The sequence below is a fragment of the Oxyura jamaicensis genome, chromosome 2 (genome assembly GCF_011077185.1).
Source record: "Oxyura jamaicensis isolate SHBP4307 breed ruddy duck chromosome 2, BPBGC_Ojam_1.0, whole genome shotgun sequence".
Taxonomy (NCBI): Eukaryota; Metazoa; Chordata; class Aves; order Anseriformes; family Anatidae; genus Oxyura; species Oxyura jamaicensis.
Genome location: NC_048894.1, coordinates 40,766,598 through 40,792,840, shown reverse-complemented (window position 1 = coordinate 40,792,840; position 26,243 = coordinate 40,766,598). Strand labels below are relative to the sequence as shown.

The 26,243-nt window shown below is 42.2% G+C and overlaps 1 protein-coding gene across 5 annotated transcripts in view; it reads right to left on the bottom strand.

The window, feature by feature from the left end:
- The window catches only part of RARB (retinoic acid receptor beta), a 321,973-nt gene that overhangs the window by 34,511 nt on the left and 261,219 nt on the right, over positions 1 to 26,243 (bottom strand). For all 5 annotated transcript variants that reach the window (XM_035319058.1, XM_035319059.1, XM_035319060.1 and 2 more), the window contains one exon: positions 12,555 to 12,696. In XM_035319058.1, coding sequence (XP_035174949.1) covers positions 12,555 to 12,696 — 142 coding nt within the window. The remainder of the gene's footprint in view (positions 1 to 12,554; positions 12,697 to 26,243) is intronic.

Below are 26,243 nucleotides of genomic sequence, written 5' to 3'. Positions count from 1 at the left end.
CAAAACAGGGTCGAGTTATTCCTTGCATGGAAAGAGCAGCTCACGCAGCTACGGTACAGTTAGGGATGCTGCACATGCAAGGTGCAACAGCTTAGTATGAAGGATGCTCACAGATTTATCTTCCTGGGCCTCTTCTGTTGATGCATCTATGTTACAAAATAGGTAAAATCTGTGCAATGCCAATTCCTGTCTTCTTGGTATGTACAGAAAACTCTCATGCATTAGCCAAAATAAACATATTATACTCAGAACAATGAAAAATAATTTTCAATCTTTACTGTGCCACTGGGACATCCTCTAAAAGTACACAGCATATGAAAACAAAAATATTGTGCACTATAAAAGCCCAGGTAACTCATGGATTCTTATGAAACATTATGGTACTTCCATCAACCCCTGCGATTCTTGACAATTTCTGTTCTTCCCACATCTCTTCCATTGTGTCACCATTTCAATACACATAAAACAGTGCAATTTGTAATTGGCTAGCTGGAGTTAGAAAACAAATGAACCAGAACTTTTTTTCAGGACAGATGAGAAGTAGTAAAAGGTTTGCAACAGCACTCAGGGTTGACCAACATTGGGAAACCTGCCAATGACTGACACTGAAGGAGATGTAACAGGTGAAAACAGCATCTCCAGATCGACTGGAAAGTTGAGGCATTATGATCTCTCTCACTCTTTCAATTGTACTGTGACCTTTTCACCAAAATTATCTGTGAAGTGAATGAAGCAAATCTCTTTGCCAGAGATAACAGAGGTAACATGGCACCCTGAGCCATTTGATGAATTACACGTATGCCCGTTGCTAAAGAAGAAATGCAGTGATGCCTGCAACATCTTTAAAAAGCTTTCCCTCATCTTCCTGTATCACACAATTTCTATTTGTAATGTTTTAATTTGTTCTCACTTCTAAATTTTGTCATTTGAGTTAATGCTTTCTTTTCAGACTCTCAAGTTTTACAGGAAGAGTTTCCCAGATTTAAATTCCCTGAGTTCTGGTTCCAAGAAAAGACCGAAGGTATAATTATCAACCTACTTAACGTGGTAAAGAACAATCCCAAATGCAAAATGCACGACACTATGCCAGCAATTCTTCTTCCCACAAGCTTAAAGACTAAAAATGTTTAAAAATATAATGTGCTGAAAACGATACAAATGTAATACGCTTTGTTAGTCTGTCATTTTAAATGGTTTGTAAAGTCTTTCCTCAGAGGATTTGACTTAAATCATTCATTAACTTGAGGCTGATGGCTTTGTCCTGGAAAGGGGGAAGAACATGAATTTCTCAAATGTAACCCAATTTCCTAACAGAAACAAAAACAACCTGATAAAATTCAGTTACCAAAAGCATGTATCCTACTCCGAGCAGAAGCGTAAATAAATTAATTACAAAGTGAGCTCAGTCAGCAAAATCCAATTTTATGAGGAGTGTAAATTAACATTTCACTTGCTTAAAAGTTTAAAAAAAGAAAGCAAGAAAGAAAAGTAGGTCAGCATGTTTCCCCAGCATGTCTTTCTGACTCCATTAAAACTGTCTGTCAGATGACTAACCAAGCCTGTAATCCAACTAAAAGCATGTTTGCTTTCTGTTGCACTTTTTGCCAGGGGAAAGGAAGAATTCCACTCAGCTTTAACTCTGAAATTCAGGTAAACATCTTGAAAAGTCAGATAATTTCCTCACATTTACCTACCAAATCCATTTGTATCGACAATAAGCAACTGGTTATGGATTCACGATGCTGAGAAACAATCCCACAGATGATTAAACGCTTACCGGCCTTAGGCCCTGCCCACAGGGCTATAAACTACCATTTTTTTAAAGTCAGCTTCAGAACTGCCTCTCTGATTGACAGAATTTTCATAAGGCGTAAACATTTAGAGTTTTCATAAGACTGAAAAATTTAGAGTTTTCACATAAACGTGCCAACATGCAAAGAAGTACTGGAATAAGGTGAGACGGGAAAAAACTGTTGCTGTTAACTTTTACTGGGCCAAAGGAATTTGAAAATCCCAACACCTTATGATCTTTCTCTTTCCTTTTGCTAGTATTAAGAGCAGAATGATATTTAAGTTAGGATAGGAAGGGTGTTATTTCTCCTTCCATCTAACTTAAAAAAATCCTGCACACTTTCCATGTGAGCACTAAAGAACTGGAGATTAACTGTTCCAATGTATTTTAAATTGAGCATGTGATACCGAGTCAAACCGAAAACAAATCACAGCTATTTTTAGAGCGCAGTCCTAGGGCGGCTAGCATCCCTGCAGGAGGAACTGCAATGTGTCAGCTGGCTTATCACCGGCGTGGCAATGGAAAACTCCCTCTGCTGCAACAATTCATGCAGTGGGTGAAAGCAAGCCATCTGAGTCTGACAGTGTCAGCAGAGGGAAATCCATGGCCTCATCTACTTAAGTAAAGATTTTCTTAGAGAGTCTTTGAGAGCTTACTGGTTTCTGAATGGCTTCTTTTTATCTTCCTTGTCATCAGCACAGGAGTCAGTCTCCACTGAGAGGCCAGCACGGTCTTTGTTCCTTTGCAGTCTGCAGAGAAACCCACCCTATGCAAGACCATCTCCACTGAAGGGATCACGAGGAAAATGGAGGAGTAAGTTTGGTAATACAAAACATCAGGAAGATGTGCGTGTTCTCACATATGTTTCTTCTACAAGGAAGGACCAAGCACGTGTCTCTTCTGATACTAAGTCCTCCAGGCACTTTCGGGTTGCTGCTGCTCAGACTTCTCAGAACTCTTGGGAACAATTTATTGCACTTCTCATGAACCTTGGCTACTGCAGATAACATTTTCAGGTTGGCCTGACAACCAAGTAAGCCATGTTTAGCTTCAAGGTCCAGGACACTGGCAATTTGCTCGTTCCCAGACTGATATTTATCTCATCAACATTTCTTCATCCCTCAGATTCAACATCCCTCAGATTCAACATAAGAAAAGCATTCAAAGGGAGAAAAAATGCACAGCAATAGGCAGCAGAGAGACCGCAAGGTGCCAGTAGAAAGCACAACCAAATGGCACAATGGCAATTAGGCGAAAGAGATGCATCAAAGACGCCCCATGCCCCTGAACAAGAAAATGATCCGAATGAGGAATAGGAAGCAGTGAACTGAGTGCATAAAGAAAGAATGGAGGCTCTGAAACAAAGCTTTTGAGGTCATGGGATTGGGGTCTCAGCAGTTATGTCTGCATGACCAAGCAAGCGTGGCCTCAGCACTGTGCTCTGGAGCGCGTGGGCTGGGCAGGGACAAGCTACTCCCCATTTCCCATCTGCTCTTACAACAACATTGCCTGGCACAAGGCAGAGAGGATAACCCAGGGCTTTCCTGCCATGAAAACAGTGGGGATACTAAACTCAAGCAGAGGTAGAGGCAATCTCCAATAAATGCATACAGTCAGCATCTTTGTATGTATAATTGGGAATAATACTACAACAAACCCACACACCCCACAAAATTGAACTGGGGGACAAGAAATAACAGAAAAAGGCCACAGAAATAATCAGATCCATGTGAAGTGAAAAAATGCAAAGGTGTGAAATGAAAGAAGTCTGAAGTTATGCCTGTTTCACTGCCGCTACCCGTCCCCCACAAGAGTCAGACCTCCGGAGGAGGTGGCATGTGGCTAGGCTGCTACAGAAACCTGACCTGTTAACATCAAGAGAGGCATTAGCCAATCTACGGGTCTGATTAGATGTGCTGCTTTTAAAATAAGAAAGGGTTCGATCGTGTCAGGGGACTTTGATAAACCACTGAATAGTAACACGTACTTCACTTGAGTGTGCCGCAGATTTAAGTCCTGTCTGCTTTGTAGAAATTAGACTGTATGTGCTTTATACTTTTCACTGGCTCTAGTTATCTCTGAGTTTCACCTATTTTGAAAGAAAAGTTATGCATACTCTGTGTCATCCAGCTGAATTTCTTCCACAGGAGAAGATCAAGAGGCATTCAGAAAGTCCAGAAGTTCGTAACATCTAATTGACACCTTTTCTTTTCTTCAAAGCCATCTGTTTCAGAGTATTACTGGGTACTGCAGTGAGAATCATTAGCATAATAACTTCAGAAGTGCCACAACTTTAATAAAACACCTTGTTAAGCAAAACGTAAGAAGGGCGCACATTCGCAGTCATGGAGGATTAGAATTTATGGACGCGGACAAAGGCTGCAGAAAGCATCTGAGCCCCGGTAACTTCTGCGAGGATCCGTGTTGTCATAGAGACAGCAGAGAGCAATGAAAAGTTCACCACAGTAGCTATACCTTAGTGAATAAGTCTTAATGTAACTTCCAGCTGAGGACATGTAATCAATCTCCGTATGAGCTTATTGAAGGAATTCCCTTTATGCTTACTCAGTCCTCAAGAGCCCAAAATGAGGGAAAAGGTTTTAATATATATATATTTTATTACTTCTAAAGACAAGCCAAGGCCCAGTGCTTCCACTGGATTAAAGGGAGGGAACAAAAAGATAACTGTTTCCTTTGAACAAGAAATGATGTGAAACATGAAAAACTTGACAAAGACATTCAATAATATTTTTTTTAAAAAAAGGATGGAAAGAGTAATTCTAGGGCAGCCAGGCAAGACCAGCCATGTGCAATGGTGTCTGCTCTTTACCCCAGGGACTTTCCCACCGAGGTGGCCCCAGCATCTCACTGCTGCTCTTCTCCCCCCAGTCAGGTCTGACTGTCTCATCGCCTCTTACACTACCAAATGCAAGCGTTTCCCTGCTCCTTCTTCTCTCTCCATGCCTTTCTCCTGGCATCTCCCTCCCTGGCAGTGCTCGACTCCTGGTTTATTTTCCTGGGGGGCAGAAGCACCTTCTCTCCCTCCTTGGGTCCCTGCTCATGTCTCCAGGCTCAGTTCCACCACCTGGGAGGTTTGGGCTGCTGGAGCTGACAAGAAAGAACAGAGAAACTGTGCCAGGGGTTGTTTGTTGGCTATGGTCTTCAATTCTTAGCTTACACAATTACGGGTTTTGTATGTGAGGAAGAGATTGCAGTGCTAGCGTGTCATGATATAAAGCTGCAGCTATTTGCGTAATGCCTGAAAGGCAATGAGCAGAAGAAAAAGAGAACCTCAGAACTCTATTCATACTTCTCCCTAACATTTTAAGATATAAAGATCAGACTAATTAACAAATAGTCTTGACTTGAGCAGGGTTCACTAATCATGCTCTGCTTGAGGAATTAGGAGAGAATTTACTTAGCCACATCATGAAAGGTGCCAATAAATTGTTCAGCTGGAGAGTTAACATAATAAAAAAAATCATTTTTTATGTTATTTTCTTTAGCAGTTTATTAATTGCTGCCTGAAATACTTTTCTGAAACACAACGAGCTGCAAATGAATTCATGGGCTATTAATCTGCTGTACATGGCACTGGAGGGAAAGCTCATTAGGTGAGTTGATGCAATTACTGCTATTACATAACCATCTTCACAGAACATAGAGTAAATTATGAATAATAACATTCAACCTAAGTTGCTCCTTCAAACATTAAAGCTGGCAAGTGAAAGCCATGCAAAATCAGGGGGAAAGGCTAAAACACCGAAGAGGCAGACCCCTCTGAGAAGAAGAAAAGCAAAGCAAATCTGCTTCTTTTAAGACACCAAATCAGTGCAAAAAGCAAAAGATGTTTATTTAACTATGGGAAACAGCATGCAACAAGTAGATTACGATAGAATTTTAATCGTATATAAAACATTTTCAGCCACCCAGCATAACAAAGTGTGCATTATCTCTGGCAGAGGACAGTCTGCAAGGACTGTCCTGTTTTTTGTAGCAGGGAGATCCATTATTTTGCTTTGCTCTGATCTTATAAAATCCCCCCATCGATGGGACTGAGCATTTGGCATTCATTTTTACAAGTTTCCAGTTTCTCAGACTGAAAAAATAAATACAAGCATTCCTATCTGATCAGGAACTGAAAAACAAACATGCAACCTTAATGAACAATATGAAAAAAAGGGGACCTGTATGGCTTGTTCACTGTTTTTCCACTATCTAGACACTCAAATTCTTAATTTCTTTGGTATTCTCACAGTTTACCTCTTTTGCCTTCAAAGCACTTACAATACAAGGTCTCCCAGCTCCTGTAAAAAGGGTCATCATTTTCACCTATCAAGATAGGAAAACTAGTCTAATCAGCTTGTAACATTTGCAGAGAGGAATTAGTCCCAGAACAGAATTCAGGGCTTTGTGATTCCTACTTTGATATTTCAATCATGCCTCTTGAGAAACCAATGAGTGTCAGCAGGCAAGGTAACTACTCTGGAATGTTTGAAAAAGCCCCCAGCCACTGTGTGGTATTTAGGTACCTAGTTAAAAATCTAGCCCTTAGCAAAGCAGAAGCAATTCTTAAATCCAGTACATTTACTGCTGAAAAAAAAAAAAAAAAAAAAAAGGAAAAAAAAATTAAAAACACTTCAGTTCTGAGTAAAAGCATTTAAGTGAAGATTTCATGCATTTTAATTAATTCAAGTTAAAATTACGTTAGTGCATCTGCACAAGCTTCCGAAATGTAACTACACAGACTAGCCCTCTACTCAACAACTCACTGGAGATAGAATTGCAGTTCAGTAAGGGGCCTGGAAGAAAATGAAACAGGCACATAAAGTAAGAAATACAAACACGACAGCTCTTTAAGTTGATGTTTCCTGCTTGCTGATTTAAACCAGAATTAAAATAAGTAAATCAATTCATTCTATTGTTCAGTAGCAGAATGTAATCGCGTGTTCTGAGAAACATGAACATTTAAATATTGTAAGACTTTGAAGTGTGTGACAAAAAGCAACAGACATTTCTGACCAAGTTTTTTTTTTTTAAAAAAAAAAAAAAAAAACAAATACAGAACACAAAATCTGGATTCTCTCCACTTCATGGTAATTCCCCTGCATTCCCTCCCTTCCTCCAGGGAGGTTAATTGTAAGCAGATTTACAAATCTGAACATTGCTTCAGTGCACTGAAGCAACGTGGAACACTAATTCTGTGCCTTTATAAGCATAATTTTGCTCTATTAGAGCTCACTGCGGATGAGGTTTATGCCAGCACAGGGGGCTTTTCTGCACCACACCACGGTACATGGGCTGGGTGTTTTTCTGAGAGGGACCCAACAGATCAACAAGCACAGTGGCGGTCCTTGCAAGTGTAGTGGGTTTACATGGCAAGGTTTTGGCAGCAGGGGGCCATAGGGGTGGCTTCTGTGAGAAGGATCTAGAAGCTGCCCCATGCTTGGTAAGGGCCCCACTGCTGACCAGAGCTGAGCCACTAAGTGATGCTGTTTGCGCCTCTGTGAGAGCATATTTAAGACAGGGAAAAAAAATGCTGTGCCACACAGCAGCTGGGAGAGCGAGAGGAGTGAGGAACAGCCTTGCAGGCACCAAGGTCAGTGAAGAAGGAGGGGGAGAGGTGCTCCAGGCGCCAGAGCAGAAGTCGCCTGGGGCCTGTGGTGAGGACCATGGTGAAGCAGGATGTCCCCCTGCAGCCCATGGAGTGCCATGGTGGAGCAGGTGGACCTGCACTGACAGAGACTGCGGCCTGTCCCCTGATGGAAGACTCCTGCTGCAGCAGATTCCAGGCCAGACCTATAGGTCGTGGAGAGGAGACCACGCAGGAGCAGGTGACCTGGCAGGAGCTGCTGCCCGTGGGGGACCCAGGTTGGAGCAGTGTGCTCCCGAGGGATGGACCCCGTGGTACGGACCCATATCTGGAGCAGTTCTTGAAGAGCTGCTGCCTGTGGGAAGCCCACGCTGGATCAGTTCAGAAAGGACTGCATCCCGTGGGTGGGACCCCACAGCACAGGGGACGAGAGTGACCAAGAAGGAGCAGCAGAGAAGAATTTCTATAGACTGACCATAGCCCCCATTTCCCCGTTCCCCTGCGCTGCTCGGGGGGAGGAGGTGGAAGAGGGTGGATGGGGGGGGAAGGTGCTTTTAGTTTCTTTCCTTTGTTTCTCACTTCTCTAGCTTGTTAGTAATAGGCAATAAATCTTATTATCTCCATGTGCTGAGTCTCTTTTGCCCATCATGATAATTACTGCGTGATCTCCTCATCCTTATCTCAGCCCTTGAGCCCCTTTCATTGTATTTTCTCCCAGTTCCTCTTTGAGGATGGGGGGTGAGAGAGCGGTTGTGGTGGAGCTCGGCCGCCCACCCGAGTAAAACCACCACAGCAAGCTGCAAATTTTCTAGAAGAGGGAGGATGGAAGTGGAATCACTGCTAGGCTAAGCTGGGCAGTTGTGGCAGAAAGAAGCTCCATTTTCCTTCCTCCATACACTGGAGTAAATCCAGTTTAGGTTTTCTTTAAGGGTAGGTTTCACCTTACAAAGAACACATTCCAGCATTCTCCTTGAAAGAGCCCACTATCATTTCAGACATTTGCCCAGTTTCCCACACGCTCCCTCAATTGTGCGAGGCAGCACCATTCGTGTGACCCCGCGCTAGCTCCCAAGCACTGAGGTCCATGCATCCCGACAACAGACTGCTTCTTGCTGACACCTGGGGTCAGGCCAAGGATGATGCTTCAGCAGCAGCTTAGAGATCACGTAGTCAAAGGGCAAAGGTTAGTTTCCTAAGGCTCTCCATCACATAATGAGCCACTGTCAGCCTTAGTAGCCTTCTCACTTCAGTGACAGTAAAAAAAAATCCTGTGTGATTACAATTTGTCTCGACATGTCAATTAAAAAAAAATTAACAGACTGGAAGGGTAAAAAGGACAGAAATGTTTTGGAGTGGGTATCAGAGCCTCAGCTGCACCTACACTCTCCTGAACGAGCTTCTGGAGCTCCACAAGTGAACTTACAATAAATCCCAAAGCTGAAACATCACCAGTGGAGGGGCTGGCCGAGGGCTGTTCTATTTAGAGGTGCAGCTCCAGATGCAGAGGGCACTAGCTCAGGAGTTTCTGAAGCAGGGGATCTGACAAAAGACAGCAGGGCTTTATTTCAAGCCGTGTTTTGCACTGTTGTAGGATGATAAGACAGTCATCACTAAATCGCTTCCCCTCACACCCTGTGTCTTGTCTATTTGGAGCACAAACTTTGCAACAGCAACTACACAATGAAAGACAGTCCCTGCACTAGTGGGATCCAGTTTCAGCTGGGTCCTGCAGATATTATCATAATACAAATAGCTCCACTGCTGCCCTGGAGGCGGACTTGTTATTGACCTCACTTGATCAGATCTGAGGACTAAAATGGGGTCGAAGATAACTTTTTTTCCCTAAACGAACAAAACAACCTATAAAGAGATGCAAATTTGGTGCATTCCTTTGTCATCTCACTTCATTCTCTAAAATAAGATAAAAGCACACAAGAAATGCTCAGCGTCTGTTCTCTTCCAACATGCTGTATCTCCATCTTTAAATTCTTGCTTATTACACTGGCTAGGCAGCCAGTTCTATCTCTGATGTTTGTGTGTAATGCTCATTAAACTCAAAAGGAGTTGCATATGTAAGTACTTTTGCATGCCCTTTAAATGCAGAACAAATGAAAACACGACCATAGCATTTAAGCACAGATTACTCTGAATACTGAAATTTTGCATTTACTCCTCCTCAGCTCCTGGGAACAGACCCTGTGGTTCCTATTTGTGGCTGCCCACTGTGATTACTTTCCCCATTCGGGAGTGGTTTGAACATTGTAGGCTTGTTTCCCTATGAGACTTCTCTGATTCTTTTCTCTGTCCTTTGTTTGAGGCTTTCATATTACAAGGTAAGAGAACTGTAAGAAGACCGAAAAGCAAAATGCCAGTAAGTTACTTGGGGAAAAGAAAAGCCTCCATCTCCTTAAAAAAATAATAAAAAAAGCCCACTGACAAATGTTCTTTTGTTTACATAAACTCATCAAGAAATAGAGTTGAAACCTGGAGACATGTAAGAAAGAAGGTCAGATAAGAAAACAGTTTATCAAATCTCTTAAGAGTTGAAAAGCTACTGTTTATGAAAGGATAACACAGAATCACTTCAGACTTTTAAACCAAGAAAGCAAGACACACAGCAAACTGATGACATTTAAAGTAACATCTCTATTCCTTTGCATACACTTCCTACAGAAACATCCCTCACTTCTCCCCAGTATTCTCAGTGGTCTCCCTCCTGGTATCCCCTCTTTCGGTGCCTGTGGTGGTTTGAGATAAAGGCAATTGCCAAAGGGCAATTTCACTCTGTTCACCCTAAGAAATAGGCAGACCAAAACGTTAATTCTTGCTTGTAAAGCTCCAGCTATCCTATGAGAGAAAACCAACTATCACCTTAAAGGCAGTAAGTCTTTATACTTTACCCTAAGTAACTTCGGAAATACCAGTAATATTCCTAACATGTTAACCAAAGTCTACTCTGATGTGACGTTACAGCATTTAATAAGATTACTATTCCACGCCAGCAATAAAATCCTTAGGAATTCAAGGCCAGCAAACCCAGAGGTGAGGAAAGTGTTTCTTCTTCTCTCTCAAACTGCATCATGCTGGTTTTATCCACGAAAAAGCTTCATATGCACAGATATATATGCAGTCATATACCTAGGATAATATCCTCTTCACTTCATCTTGTATCTTTATCTGTATTCAGCCTATCTCCTCCTTTACTCTTGTCATGGTCTCAATTCCAGTAAACTATACATAGTGTTTGTTATTATTGACCACTCTTTTTGTTAAAAAGTAAAGATTCCCAGGCAGAACTATTGCCATTGCCACAGTCTGCCTTCTAGGAATATCCAGACATTTCATTTACTAGAAACCGTAGCCTTAAGATTACTATTATGACAATTCACAGTATTACAATACTGTTTCTCACCCTAAAACATCTAACGTGCAGTTAGGAGCTGTGGTCACTGGAGCCCATAGCAGGTTACATAGACCTGTCAACACAAGACAACCTTTGTATGATGTTCTCCCTCCTGGGACTTTAGTCAAATGAAGTTGGACTTCATGTGCACAAGAAAACTAGAAACCCTAACAACAAGGGCAGTAGAGCCATGCAAGTCCTAAGACCTCCTAGCTCCTCCAGTTCTTGAGACTTGATGTGGGGCCATTTTCAGCAACTGCAATTTCAGATTTCCATGAGGAGAAGTTAGAAAAACTGCAGAGTGATTGTAAAGATGTATCTGGTTTGTTCTCTGGCTCCTCAGCACTCTTCCTCTAAGAGGAGGAGATGGTAGGAGAGAGAAAAAGGATGCAACCAGGACAGATCAGCATGGCTGTGGGACCTATTCTGCTTCTGCCCAAGGACACAAAAGTGAATTACTGGGAAGCGTAATGCAATTTATGAAGGAAAAACAGTGAAGATGAGAATGGATTTAAGTCACAGTTCAGTCATAAACATCTCATTAACGTTAATTTTTTTCTCCAGTCTCTATGTCTCTCTAAGGAACTCCTTAGAGAGAAGTAAAGTAGAGTAAGGAAGCAGTATTGGGCAATTTTCTTCCTCTCTTATGCTCAAACTGCAAATTTCTGTAGTGTTTATTGTTGGAACTAACCTACTGAAATCACGAACATCGCTGATAGAGGTAAAAACTCTCAGCAACCAAATAAATCATTACAAAGATTTTTTTTCTTACTGCCATCACTCCATTCAAAAATGAGAATCTTTCAAAAGCATTACACCCCGTAGAGACTTGAGAATGACTTTTTTGGGGAGTAGTTTTCCATGCTTGACAGGGATATCAATAAACTGGAAAATGAGAAAAATCACATGCTTCTATCTGTATATTTTTAAATGCTAATTTAAAGGGCAAAACCTAGATTTCTAGAAAAGAAGACATGGAAAGTTGTTTTTTCATGTGTGTGCACTTGGCAGTACTTGTACATATCAGGTTTACTGGCTTTGTGGGTCTAGAAGGGGATTAACCAGCTTGTTTCACCTTTCGGGGGAGCTCCAACAAGTGAACACAGAAGATTGAAGGCTATTGTACCATCAGCTCGGTAAAATGTCACAAACTGGTGTTAACACCAGAAGAAGGACCTCTTGCAAAAGCATCCACACTGGCACAAAGAGAAGGTGCAAGGCTGAAGAAGGCTGTTACGTGCTGCTTGAGAGCCATCGGGAGGCCCTTGGGAAATGACACCCTGTGCTGACATGAGCAAAACTTGCCAAGCAGCAAAGCCACAAGCTGCTCTGCATGGCTGTGGGAGGATGAAACAGACCTTATGAAGCCAGTGCCATCTCGCTTATGCCCCTTGCCCCAGGAAGCCTTTTCTAGAACATAGGGGAGATAATCCAACCTTAAAGTAAGCAACTGTGATTTTGTTCCTTTAGAAAACCTGGTGAAATGACCCACTTGGAAGTTGTCACATCCACACAGGTTGGCCACGTTGCACAGACAGCACATTACACTATTTGGTCTTAAGTGACAGCATCTAGGCTGCAACATTCAGGACTCAGAAGTCAATAAAGTACATCTGAAGTTGTGTGCAAAGTTCAAACTCCTTTATGTTCACATGAATACAGACACTGGCTTCAATTGCGCAACTGTGTAATATTTTTCTTCCTTTGGGACTGTCACATATACTTAGGATATGACAAACAATAAATTGCTTCCGAAGACAACTTACATTCTTTGGACATTCCCACTTCAAAGCACTTCTGTAGTCTGCAGTACTGGCAGCGATTTCTGGTAACTTTATTGATAACACAATTTTTATCTCTATGACATGTGTAAACCATGTTCTTCTGGATACTTCTGCGGAAAAAGCCCTGGAATCAAGAAAAAAAAAGAAATCAAATAAACCTTTGAGCTTCCCATAAACCTTAGAGACAGACACTAACATTGCTTTAAAATAACAAAATAAAATCAAAGTTATGGTTGGAGTATGGCATCTTTAAAGACTCACTCTTTTATAATCATTATTTAACATAAAACTCATCTCTTACCTAAAAACTAATTAAATAATGCAACCAAAGGCCAAAATAAGCAGAACTACAACTAGTAACGGCACTCAGGAAATGAAGTCCTCAAGTTTTACATGAAGACTCAGATAAAAATGGTTTTTGCTTATGGATTTAGCAATGAGCCGGGTAAACAACAGCTTTCTTAATTGATCCACTTGGAAGTCAAATACTCATGCAACAACCAAGAGTGTCTCAGCCTAAAGATCCCATCTTTTCCTGTTAGCACAGAGCTTCTCTGTAGCTCGAATGCTGCATGTAGAAAATGAAGTAGTTTGAAAACCAGGTCTTTTAGCTGTCTGAATTCCTACAACAACTAATTAGGCTTCTGCAGGTGGAAGAGTTCCAGTGTCAGGTTATTGAGTTGTGAACTTGTAAAAGTCACCAATTACAGCATTTTTCTTATTGAGATACAGCTGTGAAAATAATCATCTAATTATAATGATCTTGAGCAGAAATTAAAGAGAACTAGAGGTCTGGTTTATACTTAAGGAACAACATTTGCCTGGATTCCTCCTTTGGCAAGTAAAAGAGAAAAACAGTCATAAATGGCAAGGTTAGCTGGCACAGAAAAAAAAGCCAAAACAAAGTTAATTTCTTTATCTGCATTAAAAAACAAGTTGTAGATAATATCATAAAATAATGAAGAAGGAAAAAAAAAAAGAGGATTACTTTAAGCATTTGAGAAATCAACCCACAGATACTACTCAGTGAAAGTATTTCTGTAACAGGCATCTGGACACTTGACAGTACCATTAAACCTTCTCCATCAGATTTTGAAAATCAATTCAGTGAGTGCCAGGGTCAAATTTCAGTCAACACTGCAGCATTATGGAAGAATAGTTACCAATTTAATATTTGTTGAAGGACTTGAGAGGTTAAAACTCTTCAACCAGCCACATGTTTACACCCCACGGGGAAGTGGTAAACTCGATGCCACAGATGATAGCTCTGTACCAACAATGCATTTGTCTGAAGATGTAATCATGGAGAGCTATAAAATTGGCTCTCCGAAATGCACTCGCAGAGATATGCAGTAGTTCAAAATCCCCAAACCCTATAGTTCAGAGTTAACTGAGAGAGTTTCTGGCCATACAATCAGGGAGTGGTAGGGCAGGCACAGTCAGTAAGGGCTGGTCATAAATTCCTTGCACACCCAACATGCTATAGATGCTAATGTTATGAAAATTCCTCAAATTCACTCAGAACTGAAAAATGTCTCCTTAATCACGTAACCCCTGGCAAGAGTTTTCTGTTCTTGCACAGGCAAGCCTCATCCTGACATTAGCTTCTCCGACTTAGAAAATACTTAATATAATCATCAAAGAGCTAACATAAAACGAGCTACAGGACACAGCAGAAGTATTCAAAAACAGTTGTTTAGACAATTAAAATGTTTTAAAATTATCAGTAACACTGATATCTTATATTCCACACTTTGCTCACTAACATTACTTTAATGTTTGCAAGGAAAATACGGCGTATGCATTTGTTTACTTGCCAAGAAGAAAATGTATGGTAATATCCACTTACTATTTTCTTGCTTTGATATTTCTCTAATTGCAATGACTGGCTTTGTGGTAATTGTTGATGATGCTAAGCAGAACTGTGAGAAGTCTACGACACCTTCTTGAGTTCAACAGACAGAAATTGTGAACTGTCTCGGTTCAAGGATCTCCATACAGCTTATTTAGCCACTGGTTTTTACGTGGCATGAGGTAGGGGAAGGCAAGACTGGTAGCTTCCCCTGCAGCCACTGTGGTTTAATCTATTGCTGCATGTCACTGATGGAATAAGACTCTGAACATCAGCCTGACACTGCAGGAAGCAGAATGGCCTGAATGGACAAATATGACTGTCGTGCAGCAACCGTCTCACTGTGCTGAACAACTGGAGTAATTTAATAAAAGCAGCTCCCAGAACTGGCTTGTTGTCTGCACGTTCCTTGGGGCACAGGCCGCCAGTCATCCATGCTTGAGCAACTTCAGATTTACTGAAAGAGGCACTACTTGAAACAAAATTCAAGAGCCCAAAGTGTCACCCAATACAGAGAAGAGAGGAAACAGCCTCCCTCAGATGTACCTGTAAATCACCCAAATATAGCCAGAGGTTAATGGCACCCACTGAGTGATCATTTGTTCATTATTTAGACACAGGTTCTGCATCCTTTTAACCTAGGGTCTAATTACAACCCATCAGGAAGGGAAGTAGAGAAGGTTACCTCAGTCCTCAGAGCACACATTTGACCACACAGCCAAACGGAAAAAGGTGATCTGACTTCTGCAGATGACAAGCATAAAGCATTCATGAACTCATTACTAATACAAAACGCTTAAGAGAACAAACCTAGAAAAAGCAGATACCCAGGATGAAATTAAGGGTTTCTTCAACACCCTAAGCTTCTCAGAAATATCCTACATAAAGTGAAATATATAGAAGAGTATTGTGTAAGTTTAGAATGTTGTTTTGCAAATAATTTTCTTATACATGTATTTGATCTTCCTGGACTCACTCACAAAACAGAAAAAAATTGAACTTGTTAATGTAAAAATATTCCTATGAAAAAAAAGGTATAACGTGGTCCTGCTTAAAATGAAGGACCTGTTTCTCAGAGGCACTTTAGTGCCCACACCTAAGTACTTTTCTACCAGACAACAGTGGGATACTTTTTCTACTAAGGTGTGTGGCAAGCTCATTTTAAAACCTTGACAATATGTCACTGAACAGATTTGATCTGTCTCTGGACAGGCACTAAGAAAAATGCACGGATTATAAATATTATTTAATTTCTTAGCATTTGAAAGCCAAAACAAAGCCATCACACGGGGAGTAATGGCCCATTCTTCAGGCACGAAATGGCAAGCAGCGTTTGTTTAGCTCTGTGGTTTGGTTCTGGGAGCCGCCTCCACAAACCTCACGCTGTGCAGGCACAAGCGTGGGGAGGCACTCCGAGCAGGGTCATGCCCAGATTATTTCCCAACTCTGATGGTAGGCTAAGAAAAATATTTGCTCACGAGGAAAACCTCTGTGCCAGATAACTGTTCAGAATGACATTCTCTCCGTATGCTTTCTCTCCCTCCAATTTGTCTCACCCCAACTGTCAGGTTTATAGCGCAGGCCATACACACAAATCAGACACACTCCAGCCACCCGAAATAGCGAACATGCCTGGCTCGACGCCGTGTCACACGTGCAGCCAGCCCGAGGCCTCTGGGATGGGTGCAGAAGACGTGATCTGCAGGGAGGCCCTGGCCGCGGCAGGAAGGCAGGCTGCCATCGACTGGGGAAAATGGCCGCCTGCCTCCAGAACTGAAGCCCAGCAGCCTGCACGCTCCCCCCTTTCTGCGCTGGCTCGCACTGCGCTACAGCAGAACCTAAATACAAACACTGCTGAGCGTATCCCCCAGCAAGTATGTGACAGGCTCGCACTTGAACGTGGCCCTTCCTCATCCCCAAAGCATTTGACTTGTTGCACCGCTGAGGATGTGACACATCGCCCGTGGCTGTGAGGCTTCCTGCTGATCCCGTCTCTCAGACCGCAGCGAGAGCAGGAACGAGAAGAGGCAGGAGCCCGCCTCTGTCCCTGCACAGGTACCTGCACGTCATGTCACCTGCTTCGGCTACCAGGACCTCTGCAGCCAGAGAAAACACCCCCACACCTCACATCCATTATTTTTTTTCACTCTGTGTTCACTAAAAATAGCGAAGTTAGAAGCAGGCCTATGTTTTCCTCTGGTGCTCTTTGTCAAGTGACTTGAACCCTAGCTCACAATCCCAACAGTTTGTTCAAAAAACACGAGATAAAATCTGAATGCAACCTAACATAAAGATGTTGTCAGAAATTTTGGAGACAGCAAACCACCTCTGTTTGTAAACTAATCGACTTCAAGCTCTTACAGGCTTCTGGAAAACAAAGCTACTACTTCTGATAAGACATTCACCTCAAAAGGAATCTGTTCTGCTCAATATTTAAATGAGGAATGTTTTATACAAATATTTTAGCATTCCTTCGAAATTAACTCCCTGTGATGGGAGATGAGACACTCCTGTGCCAAAAACAAGCACAGATGATTCTTTGTAATTTAAAACGCACTACGAATATAAAGACAAAGACATTCTGTGAGATACAAAACATTACTGTGGTACAAAACTGTTTTTGATAGCACCTACAAAGTACTTGAAATTCAAGTAGCGAAACCTACTAAGACCTATCAGGAACAGTGATTTGCTCTAATATTCCTTTTACTCACAACTTTTGAAAGGAGCACAGATCTTGTGTTTTCTTTCAGCGAAGACAAAGAAGCTTTACAGAAATCACACTTTTGAATTAATTCTGTCCTTCCGAGCTGCTGTTACTGGCAGCCTTTACACAAAGCATTTTGGACAGACATTTCAATTTTTAATCTCATCTTTTCTGCACACCACGCCGTGCTCCTCCCAGGCCCACCAATCTTGTTATCTTAATGGATGACAGATAGAGTATCACTCTGACCATGCCACATTAGGCATCCTCATTTACCCAGTGCAAGGAAAAAATGCTGAGTATAAATTATTCAGAAATCTATTGTATCAGCGTGTGTTCTCTGAGCATTCACCACTGGCAGAGCAGACAGATTGTTTTTCACTTTTAATTGTGTTGATATCTTACCTCCTGCACTGAAAGCAGAGAGTGATATGTGAAACCATACGTACCAAGCAGCAAACCAACCCAGTTTACTAGATCTATTGCTTAAAATTAAATAACTGATTTAGTCAGCATAACTTCAACATGATGCCAAACAAACCACCCCATCCCACTGAGCATGTATTTTTGTAGTTACCTGTCAGTGTGTCAAAACTTTAAGAGCTCAATTCAGAAGATATTAACTATTTCTGTGAGATCCGGAATGCCATTATGCCACTGGTTATCTGAATACAAAGGAAGGAGTTAAGGATAAGCCCTTAAAATGATGTTGAGTGTTCAAGCTGATAAAATCTTACAGAATTGTTAGCATGAACTGCTACCCTTACCTATCTGAGAGGGAGCCTATACAGTTCCCCGCCCTTCACTGTCCAGCTGATTTTGGCAAGTCATATGATTAAAAGCTGAAGTTATACCCATTACATGAAGAGATGGATCATTTGATCTCAACAGCTTTTTAAAAATATTTTGCCAGCAGAGGGTATGCCAAATCTTTTTTCATAGATGTAGCAGGCTTACAAGTTGAAAAATTGCATTGCAAGCCAGTGATAGAGTAATCAGCAGAGAAGGGCTATTGCTAGCTCAATCTGTTTAAACAGCCTGCTCAGTTCATCTGGTTCAGCTTTGATTACCCCCAAATACAACCAGCCAGCTATGACTCTTGCAGATTTAGAGGCTATTCTTTGGTAAATTTGCAAAATAAGCTTCTGAGTGAAGTGAATTGCTGCTTTATCGTAAAAGAAACAAAGCAGTAGGAAAGACTTTTCTGTGGTATGGTTTATCAGTCATTTATAAACTCTGACTGACTGAGCTTTGAAGGGAAAAATACAAAACAGAAACAGCTGAAAAGAAAACCCAGTTCATGACATACCTGAAATTTCTGCTGTTGGGTTTACTGTGACATAGAGGACATGTTAGTATGCACCTTTCTGTAGAGCAAACTTTTTTTTTGTGATACATAACCTCTTTTCAATCTATTTATTTTAGTAATTCAAGTAACCCTTTATCCTCATTAGCCCTGTAAAGCTTACACAGGTAAGGTAAGAACCCAGTTCCTGCTGTCTCTGGAGCATCAGCAAAGACATTTAAGCTCCCAGTGATGAGACCTGCACAAACCTACTTTGCTTTGTGTCCAGGGAATTGCACAGGTGCATTCAGGAACTGAATGAGATTTGCAATATTTGTATTACAAGAGGCCACAGCCAAGGAACAAACCTCACCTTTCTCACAAAGTCCTGGTAGGATCAGAGGTCAGGTTGGGGCAGGCAGAACACACCTTTTACTTGCTAACCAGGAATAATCAGGCTGATAACAAGCAATCTCACCACTGGAGTTACGTAGAAAGGCTTATAAAAGACCTAAAAGACGTGGCATATGATGTTAAGTGATTTTGTACAGTACAAAAGGCTGTAAAATGGCTGCAGTCAGAACACGAGACCCCAGAAGTAATGAAAGCTGTGAAAACAGCTACCTAAAAGGAAGCTAAAATAAACATATTCTTAGCTGCAAAGCACTTTTGCAGGATGTCTGCACTGTCTATCATGCTTTGGAAGTCACGGCTCTTAGAATAAACAAACTAATTGTCTGACGCTGTGGCTGGAAACCACCGCCTGCACAAAATGGAAGCCGCTACAACAATAAGTAGAGGAAGGCTTGCTGCCAGGAAGCCCAGAAATTGTGCTGATCATGTATGTCAGAGCAGGACAGCCAGATCTTTGCAGAAACAAATGAATAAACACTGTTCCACGTCCATAGCTTGTAGAGAACACCTAGAGGATGTAGCTGCCTGGCAGAAGAGGGGCTGGACACAGCCTCTGTGCCAGCCCGCAGTGGGAACACGCTGCGTGTTCTTATTGCTGCTGTTATTTTGAGCAGGAATTCATGTTTCACTTCACCTAGCCATTTATTCTGCAGATGAGGAGCAGCCATAACCTTCCACGGCCAAAGGAAGAAAACAAAATTTGCTATTTAGAGAAGGTTTTTTTTTTTTTTTAACAGAACTTGAAATACTTCATAAAAACAAGCAGGTGTTATCCCAAATCTTGCATACAGGAATACAGACCTGTGGACCTATGAGCAAACAACAAAGGGGAAAAACCAGCTATGCTCTTTGTCATTACCTTTATTTAAATAGAAAAGCTTGGAAGGTTTCCTTCTTTCTTAAAAAGAAAGGACCCCAGTGGACAGGGACAGGCAGATGAGGGATGTGTCACCATATGTGAGCTACCAAAATGGAAACGCTCCTGCAAAGACAGGGAGGCCACACTTGATAGAAACTAATAGTTTCTAAGGTGCAGAAAAATCTTGGGGTCCACAGGGAGCAAGGAAAATAAAACAATTTCAGCAACAAAGTTTGAAGGAAGCTATTTGAGCTACTAATGCCCCTTAGCTCTTACCCCGGTAATGCTGGAAATGAAACCCATTTTTCATGGTGCCCTATATGCCAACACATTTTCTGATTCCAGAAAGCTTGGCCCAGCGCTGAAACCGTGCCCCTAGCAGTCAAAGTGTTCGTTTTGTTCAGTGCGTTTGAAGCACTTCTGCCAGCAGAAAGGCAGCTACTGACAGCATGACCTCCAAACACAGAGAAGGAGGGAGAACGAGCGCGATCTGCCACCAAGCGTGCGAGGTTCATTCATTCGGCTGCGATCCGCAGCAGCCTGTGCCAGCAGGGGTACAACAGTATCCACAAGCCTACCCATGGATTTCTCCACAACTTCGATTTTCACTGAACTCCTGACCTTTTTAGCAAACATGTCAAACTCTCCAGACAGAACAGTCATCACCTTGAAGCAATATGTAAGGGGAAAGAACCACTTAGATTTTCTCCACTTCAGCAATTGAAACAGGGAGGAAGGAGCTGGTATGCACTTCCATCTGCTTTCTTCAAATTAAAAGAAAAGGGGGTGGGGGGCGAGGAGGAGATGAAATATATACAATTAAAAAGTTACAGTTAACTTCCTTTCAGTAATGTCTGTAGGATGATTTTTGGCCTGCTAGGAAACTCCAGATGGAAAAAGTAATGAATATAATTCAATATGAATAAGAGGAGATCAAAGAAACATTTTCTGAGTGGCAGAACACTGACTTACTTCACACGGTTCAATGCAGAACTCAGGAATTAATTATCACATTTTGTTATTTTCTTATCTTTTGTTTATGCAAATCAATTTCCCTTAACCTAATTTGTGGAGGACCAGACCCACAACCCAATAAAACCATAAAATGTCAGTCGGATGGTCGTACAACTGGCTAGCACCTTTCCAAAAGGCTATACATGTTGTTAACTGCTCATCGTTTTTTCTCCTCTCTTCCCCTCCAGTGCCTCAGGATTTATACCACCAATTAAGACAATAATGAGTGCCCCAGATTGACCTCCCAGGAGCAAGAATTAATTAAGCGCAGTATTTCTTAGTGAAGAATGACACTATTCCAAACCGTTTATGTGGCTCCCTTGCATGGTAGCACAGCATCAGGAAAGACTTTCCAAATAGTTATCCTCCACATATATGGTGGATTTTGGTTTATGCTCTTAATTCAGGTCTCAGTTTTTATCTGTTGTATATGTTTGTATTGTTTTTGGGTGGTGGGAGCCCCCAAAGGGGTCCCCCCCAGACGCCTTTCAAGGACAAGCTCATGTTTTTACTAGACGTATATGGGATTTTTTGGAACCGAGCTACAAAAGAAAGAGAATAAGCAACAGGTACTCCAACAAAGTAGCAAGACCTAGTACCAAAAAAAAAAAAAAAAAAAAGAATCCCTGCCAAGCTATACCCATGCAGGGACTTGCAAAGTCCTGCAGCACGCCGGACGAGGAAAGGACTCATGTCAGCTATGCAATTACTACGCTACAGTTACTTCTAGGAGGCTCTCAAATTAGCCTCTCCATTTAGCTGCTGGCAGAGCTGGAAACACGTGAAGAGGAGAGAGCAAGCTCAAACAAAAACCTAGACGGGAGAAAGGAGGTATGTGCACGTTCCAAGGAAATTCCCCGTGTGGGTGGGTGGGCTCTGCCTCCTCCTCCTCCCTTCCAGCCTTAGCCCCGGAGGCTCGCAGCGTTCCCGCACATACTTGGCACTGCAGTTATTTATTGAGCGAGACACGGGGACTTTCACTAATCGGCAGGCAGAAAAATAAAAATCGCAGCCCTTATGCACCATCTGAAATCTACAGACTCACCAGTTTCTAACACGCTATTAGCAACTTCATGTTTACAGCTCGACTGAAAAAATAACGCAAACTATGCCACGAATATTCGCAGATGCCTTCAAGCTGGCTGAACGGCAATTCCCCTCGCTCTCCCAGGCAGACCCACATAGTTTACGTGCAGCCAGCTCAACAACCAAAGCATTGGCCTGAATTTAGTCCCCATGCTCATCTGGGCTCCTGGCTGTGTGGGGTGAGCCCCGATGAGCTGCACCTGCTGCAGGCTCCCCACCTGCGAGGAGCTGAATCCGGCCGTGTGGCTCACCCTGATCTTTCAGATCTGGCATGCTTCTGTTGTTGTTGTCCAACCCAAGAGAAGTTTTAACAAGTTTCCAAGGAGGGATGAAATGATGTATGAAAACAATGCAGAAAACAAAAAAAATAATAATAATAAAAAAAAAAAGACACAGACATAAATATGCCAAAATAAAGCAGATGTCTTGAGCATTATGCTTCCTGGTGAGTCTTACAGGCGTGCATCTGAACGGCTCATCAGCACATGTTCATTCTCTTTCCACCATTTCTTTTGCTACTAGTTTTGACAATTGATCTCTAAATAAATACGCTGTACGAGATCCCTTGAAATCTGGCAAGTAGTGTCTTGTGCTTGCTACTTCATGCTATATTCTCCTTTACCCGCATTCAGTGACAAAAAGACTCTGCTAATGCAGAACGACCCCTCTAAAACCTTGTAAAATGCAGAGTTTAGCAAAACTCAGCTGCCTGGAGACTAGAAAATAGAGTTCAAGTAAACACCCAGAAGTATTTAAGTTTGGCTCTCCAGTACTGGCAGTAGGGAAGGAAAATTACCTTTCCACACTGCAGCTGAAACTCATTACTGAAGGCGACAGCAGAGAGATGAGTTGGAGCTGGAACAGCTTGGCAAAACCACCATGTTAAGAGTGATACGGGGGCCGTACCCCTCTGCCCGGCTCCCCACGCACTCAAAGCACGTGTGCACCCCACAGCATGGCTTTCTCTAGCTTCTTTATGACACCGTGCAGGAAATGGAGTTAGCAGGGCGCCGTGGCCAGAACCAGCACTGCCCTGTGCAGCTGGTGTCCTGACAAAATGGAAAGACGGGCTGAGAAAGGTAGATGAACGCAGGCTGTGCAAGCGCAGGGGAAAAAGAGGGAAAGGAAACAACACAGTGGTGATGAGGATTCATAGGATAACACCAACCAGAGGTAGGAACCTTATTGCAAAAGTTAAAGACAGAGTCGTGCTGAGATGCTGACATGAAGGGCAGCTTGCAGGAAAAATGCAGCACTGCCTCTGCTGTGCCCGGTGTCGGGGCCTGCCTGGAACAGGGCAGCTTGGACCGCTCTGAAGACAAGAAAACCTTTAGGAGATGACTGAATGGACTGGGGCTGATTAATCTAACACAGGAAAATCTTAGCAAGATGTTTTCCTGTTTTCTCCCTCCCCGGCCAGATTCAGACAGAGAGCTCCTATGATCACAAGACGATCATTCTTTCAATTTATGAAAATCACATGGGACAGAGCAAGATAAAAGGCCTTTTCAGTGGGCTCATCCATGGGTGCTGTGCTTACGTCTCTCTTGTTTACCTAACGCTCTCTCTTCTCTCTCAAAAAAACCCATAGTTTTCACTTTTGTTTCTGTACATGTAGCAGTTGCCATGTGTCTCTAAGGATAAATGTTAAGACCGTTTCCAGCAGCATCAGAGCAAAGCCTTGTACTCCAAGAAAGAAAGAAAGAAAGGTGAAAAAGTGGTAGTACTCATTCACTTCCTAAGTGGTTAGCTGCAGAACTTTCTCTGAAACCCTCTGCTTAAAAGTTTCCTAGATCTGGAGCACTGCCACTCTCCTGTACCAGCAGAAAGCAGGTGAGGATCACAGCCCGTTCTACAGAGAGGACTTCATCATTCACACATACTGGTCACACGTGCACAGAGCTCCACAGAAAGCCGAGTACCCTGGGGATGGGGAAAACCCCTCCTTACAGGGAAGATTCCGCTGGAGAGCCATCAGCCAGGACAGTTGCAAGAGGATAGAGCAGCAGCATGTCTCAGTGGCTGCACCACAGTTTAAATCTCCTTTTTCCCTGGTAAAGGCCTGGGACGCAGCCTGGCTGGGGGCTCCTGCCTCTCCCCTCAGTGCCAGGAGGGCCCCCAGCAGGCTCACGGGTCTGCTAAAGCTGCAGGCAAATCACTGGCTGCATTTACAGCCAACCGAATGGACTTTTTTGGCACTGTTTCAGGCTGCCATCTCACCTTGTAATTTATGTATCCGTTATTCCAGACAGGGGATCCAGAGTCAATATACCTTTTCCCCTTTAAATGTAGGTATTATGATACGGTTTTATTGCATCCCTCTAAAACATATTAAATGAGAAATATTAAGCACGGCCTCGTGAAATCATAAGGGACTTATACACAAAAACCTGTTCCTACTTCTCAGCTGTCTCCTGACTTGAGCTGTCAAAATTGCAGCAACTCCTGGGTATTATCAAAGGGAAGAACAGCTTATGAGTAAGGGACCCTGAATATTTGGCAGGCCAGCTGCGGTTGTATACCAGTTAAACATCTACTATATCAATATACCCAAGCTACCAATTACAGGTTTGGACGTGTGAATTCTTTAACGCTACAAGAATTTTCTTCTGAGCTGCATCTCAGGTGTCACACCTACAGGCGTCTCCTGGAGGAATGGAAGGCTTATGGGAAGTTCATATGAAATGAGCAGAATGATACAAAATCTGAAGGAGGACATAACACCTATATACTTTACACTGAACTCAAGAAACAAAGTATCCATACTTAAAAACTATGGCAAAATGCAGATATAGAGGGCAAGCTAGCCACATGGGTATGATCTTGAACTTTGGCAGCTTCAGATTTTTGAGTGGTTACTCAAAATGTGAACAGTTCTTCTTAGTAAGGGATTCATTTTGCTTTACTGGAAGGTGAAAAAGTAGAATGTATAGACCAAACAACCTGAAAAAAAGAATGTAAAGCTGACTTTATCGTAAACACCAAATCTTGGTGGCTCCTATTGGCTTTCCTGGTACAGTCCAAGACTGGGATTTCATGAAGAATAGCTCTGCAAAGCTGATCAGCTCTGGGATCCTTGCTGCAAATTCAATTGCACTCCATTCCCAGTGGAAGCGAAATAAAATACCCCTTTAGGAAATTTCCTCAAAGGAACACTTCATTCAGGATTAGAAAGACCCTCTGTTTCCATGAGCAGGTCAGTCAGAAAGCACAGAGAGCAAGGGAAGGTCACTTTCTGAGGCCAATCAGAGCATTCCTGCCAGTTGGGAAGCTGACCGCTTATGGACTGGGTGACGATGCTTTACAATAACCAGAAAATACAGAAAGGTTTATCTTTCAAAATCAATCCAGTAAGAAGCAAACAAAGAGCATCTGAATGTATATTTAGCATGCAAGTAAACAGACTTAGATAGTGGATAATCCCAGTTTGTACACTCCCCAAACCCTCTCATTTAGGATTTAATTCTTTCTAAGATGTGCCGATCAGAAAATCTTTAAGTATACTTGTTAAGAAAAATGCAAACAACAGTTTAAAAAGATGCCTAAGGCAAGCAGAACAGTGACCCCAACCACCTCACAGCACTGAAGTCGACATTCAGCCAGAACCAAACTCAGCAAACTATTCCAATCTCCCCACTTATTCCCTAGAGAAGTCCGGAAAGCAGTGCAGTTCTTTGTGGGACCCAGCAAGCTACCAAATCGAAATTCAACAATTGCTGCTATGTCCTTCTCTAATGTCTCGTTACGCAGTTTCTTTTAAAAATGTTCCCGAATTAAAAACTGAAATCTAGCTCACTGTAATTTTACAAGTCTGTACCTGCTGTTCAGCAAGCATAAATAAATTATTTGGCATACAGAAAAAAACAGTAGGCTGTTACTGATAATAGAAAACCTCAAACTATTTCATTTCTGAGATGTTTGCTTGGATACCCATATTGCCTTATCTGCTGCCTTACCTCTGCAAACAATACTTCTAAAGATCATAGTATAAAACGTATTAAATATGGTGAAAAACTGCATTTTTTTCCACACAGTGACAAATTTCTGGGTGTGCACAGGACAGCCTGTACTCCACACCTATAATTAAAAGCCACATGTTGACCATGAGTTACGAAATAGATTAAGATGGTGAGAACAAAAGCATTTTTCCCCCTCTTTAGCAAAGAAAAATGCAAAAGTAAAATCCTTTAGAATCTACTTAAAGGGAAGTAAAACCACGCTCTACTTCAGTTGCATAAATATCGTGGGACTTCTCAGAAAGAAATCATATGAAAGTGAATCACAGCCCACCTGTTCCTGACACCTCTTGTTGATATGTCACGATGTGAATTGTATAGACAGCGCTTTTACACCTAGATGTAATTTACTTAATTCTGTTGAAGTTGTTGCAAACCATGTGTACATTACCAGTGTGGTGTGAGCCTCCGCTCTCAGCCATCCCCTAGTAAGCCAAA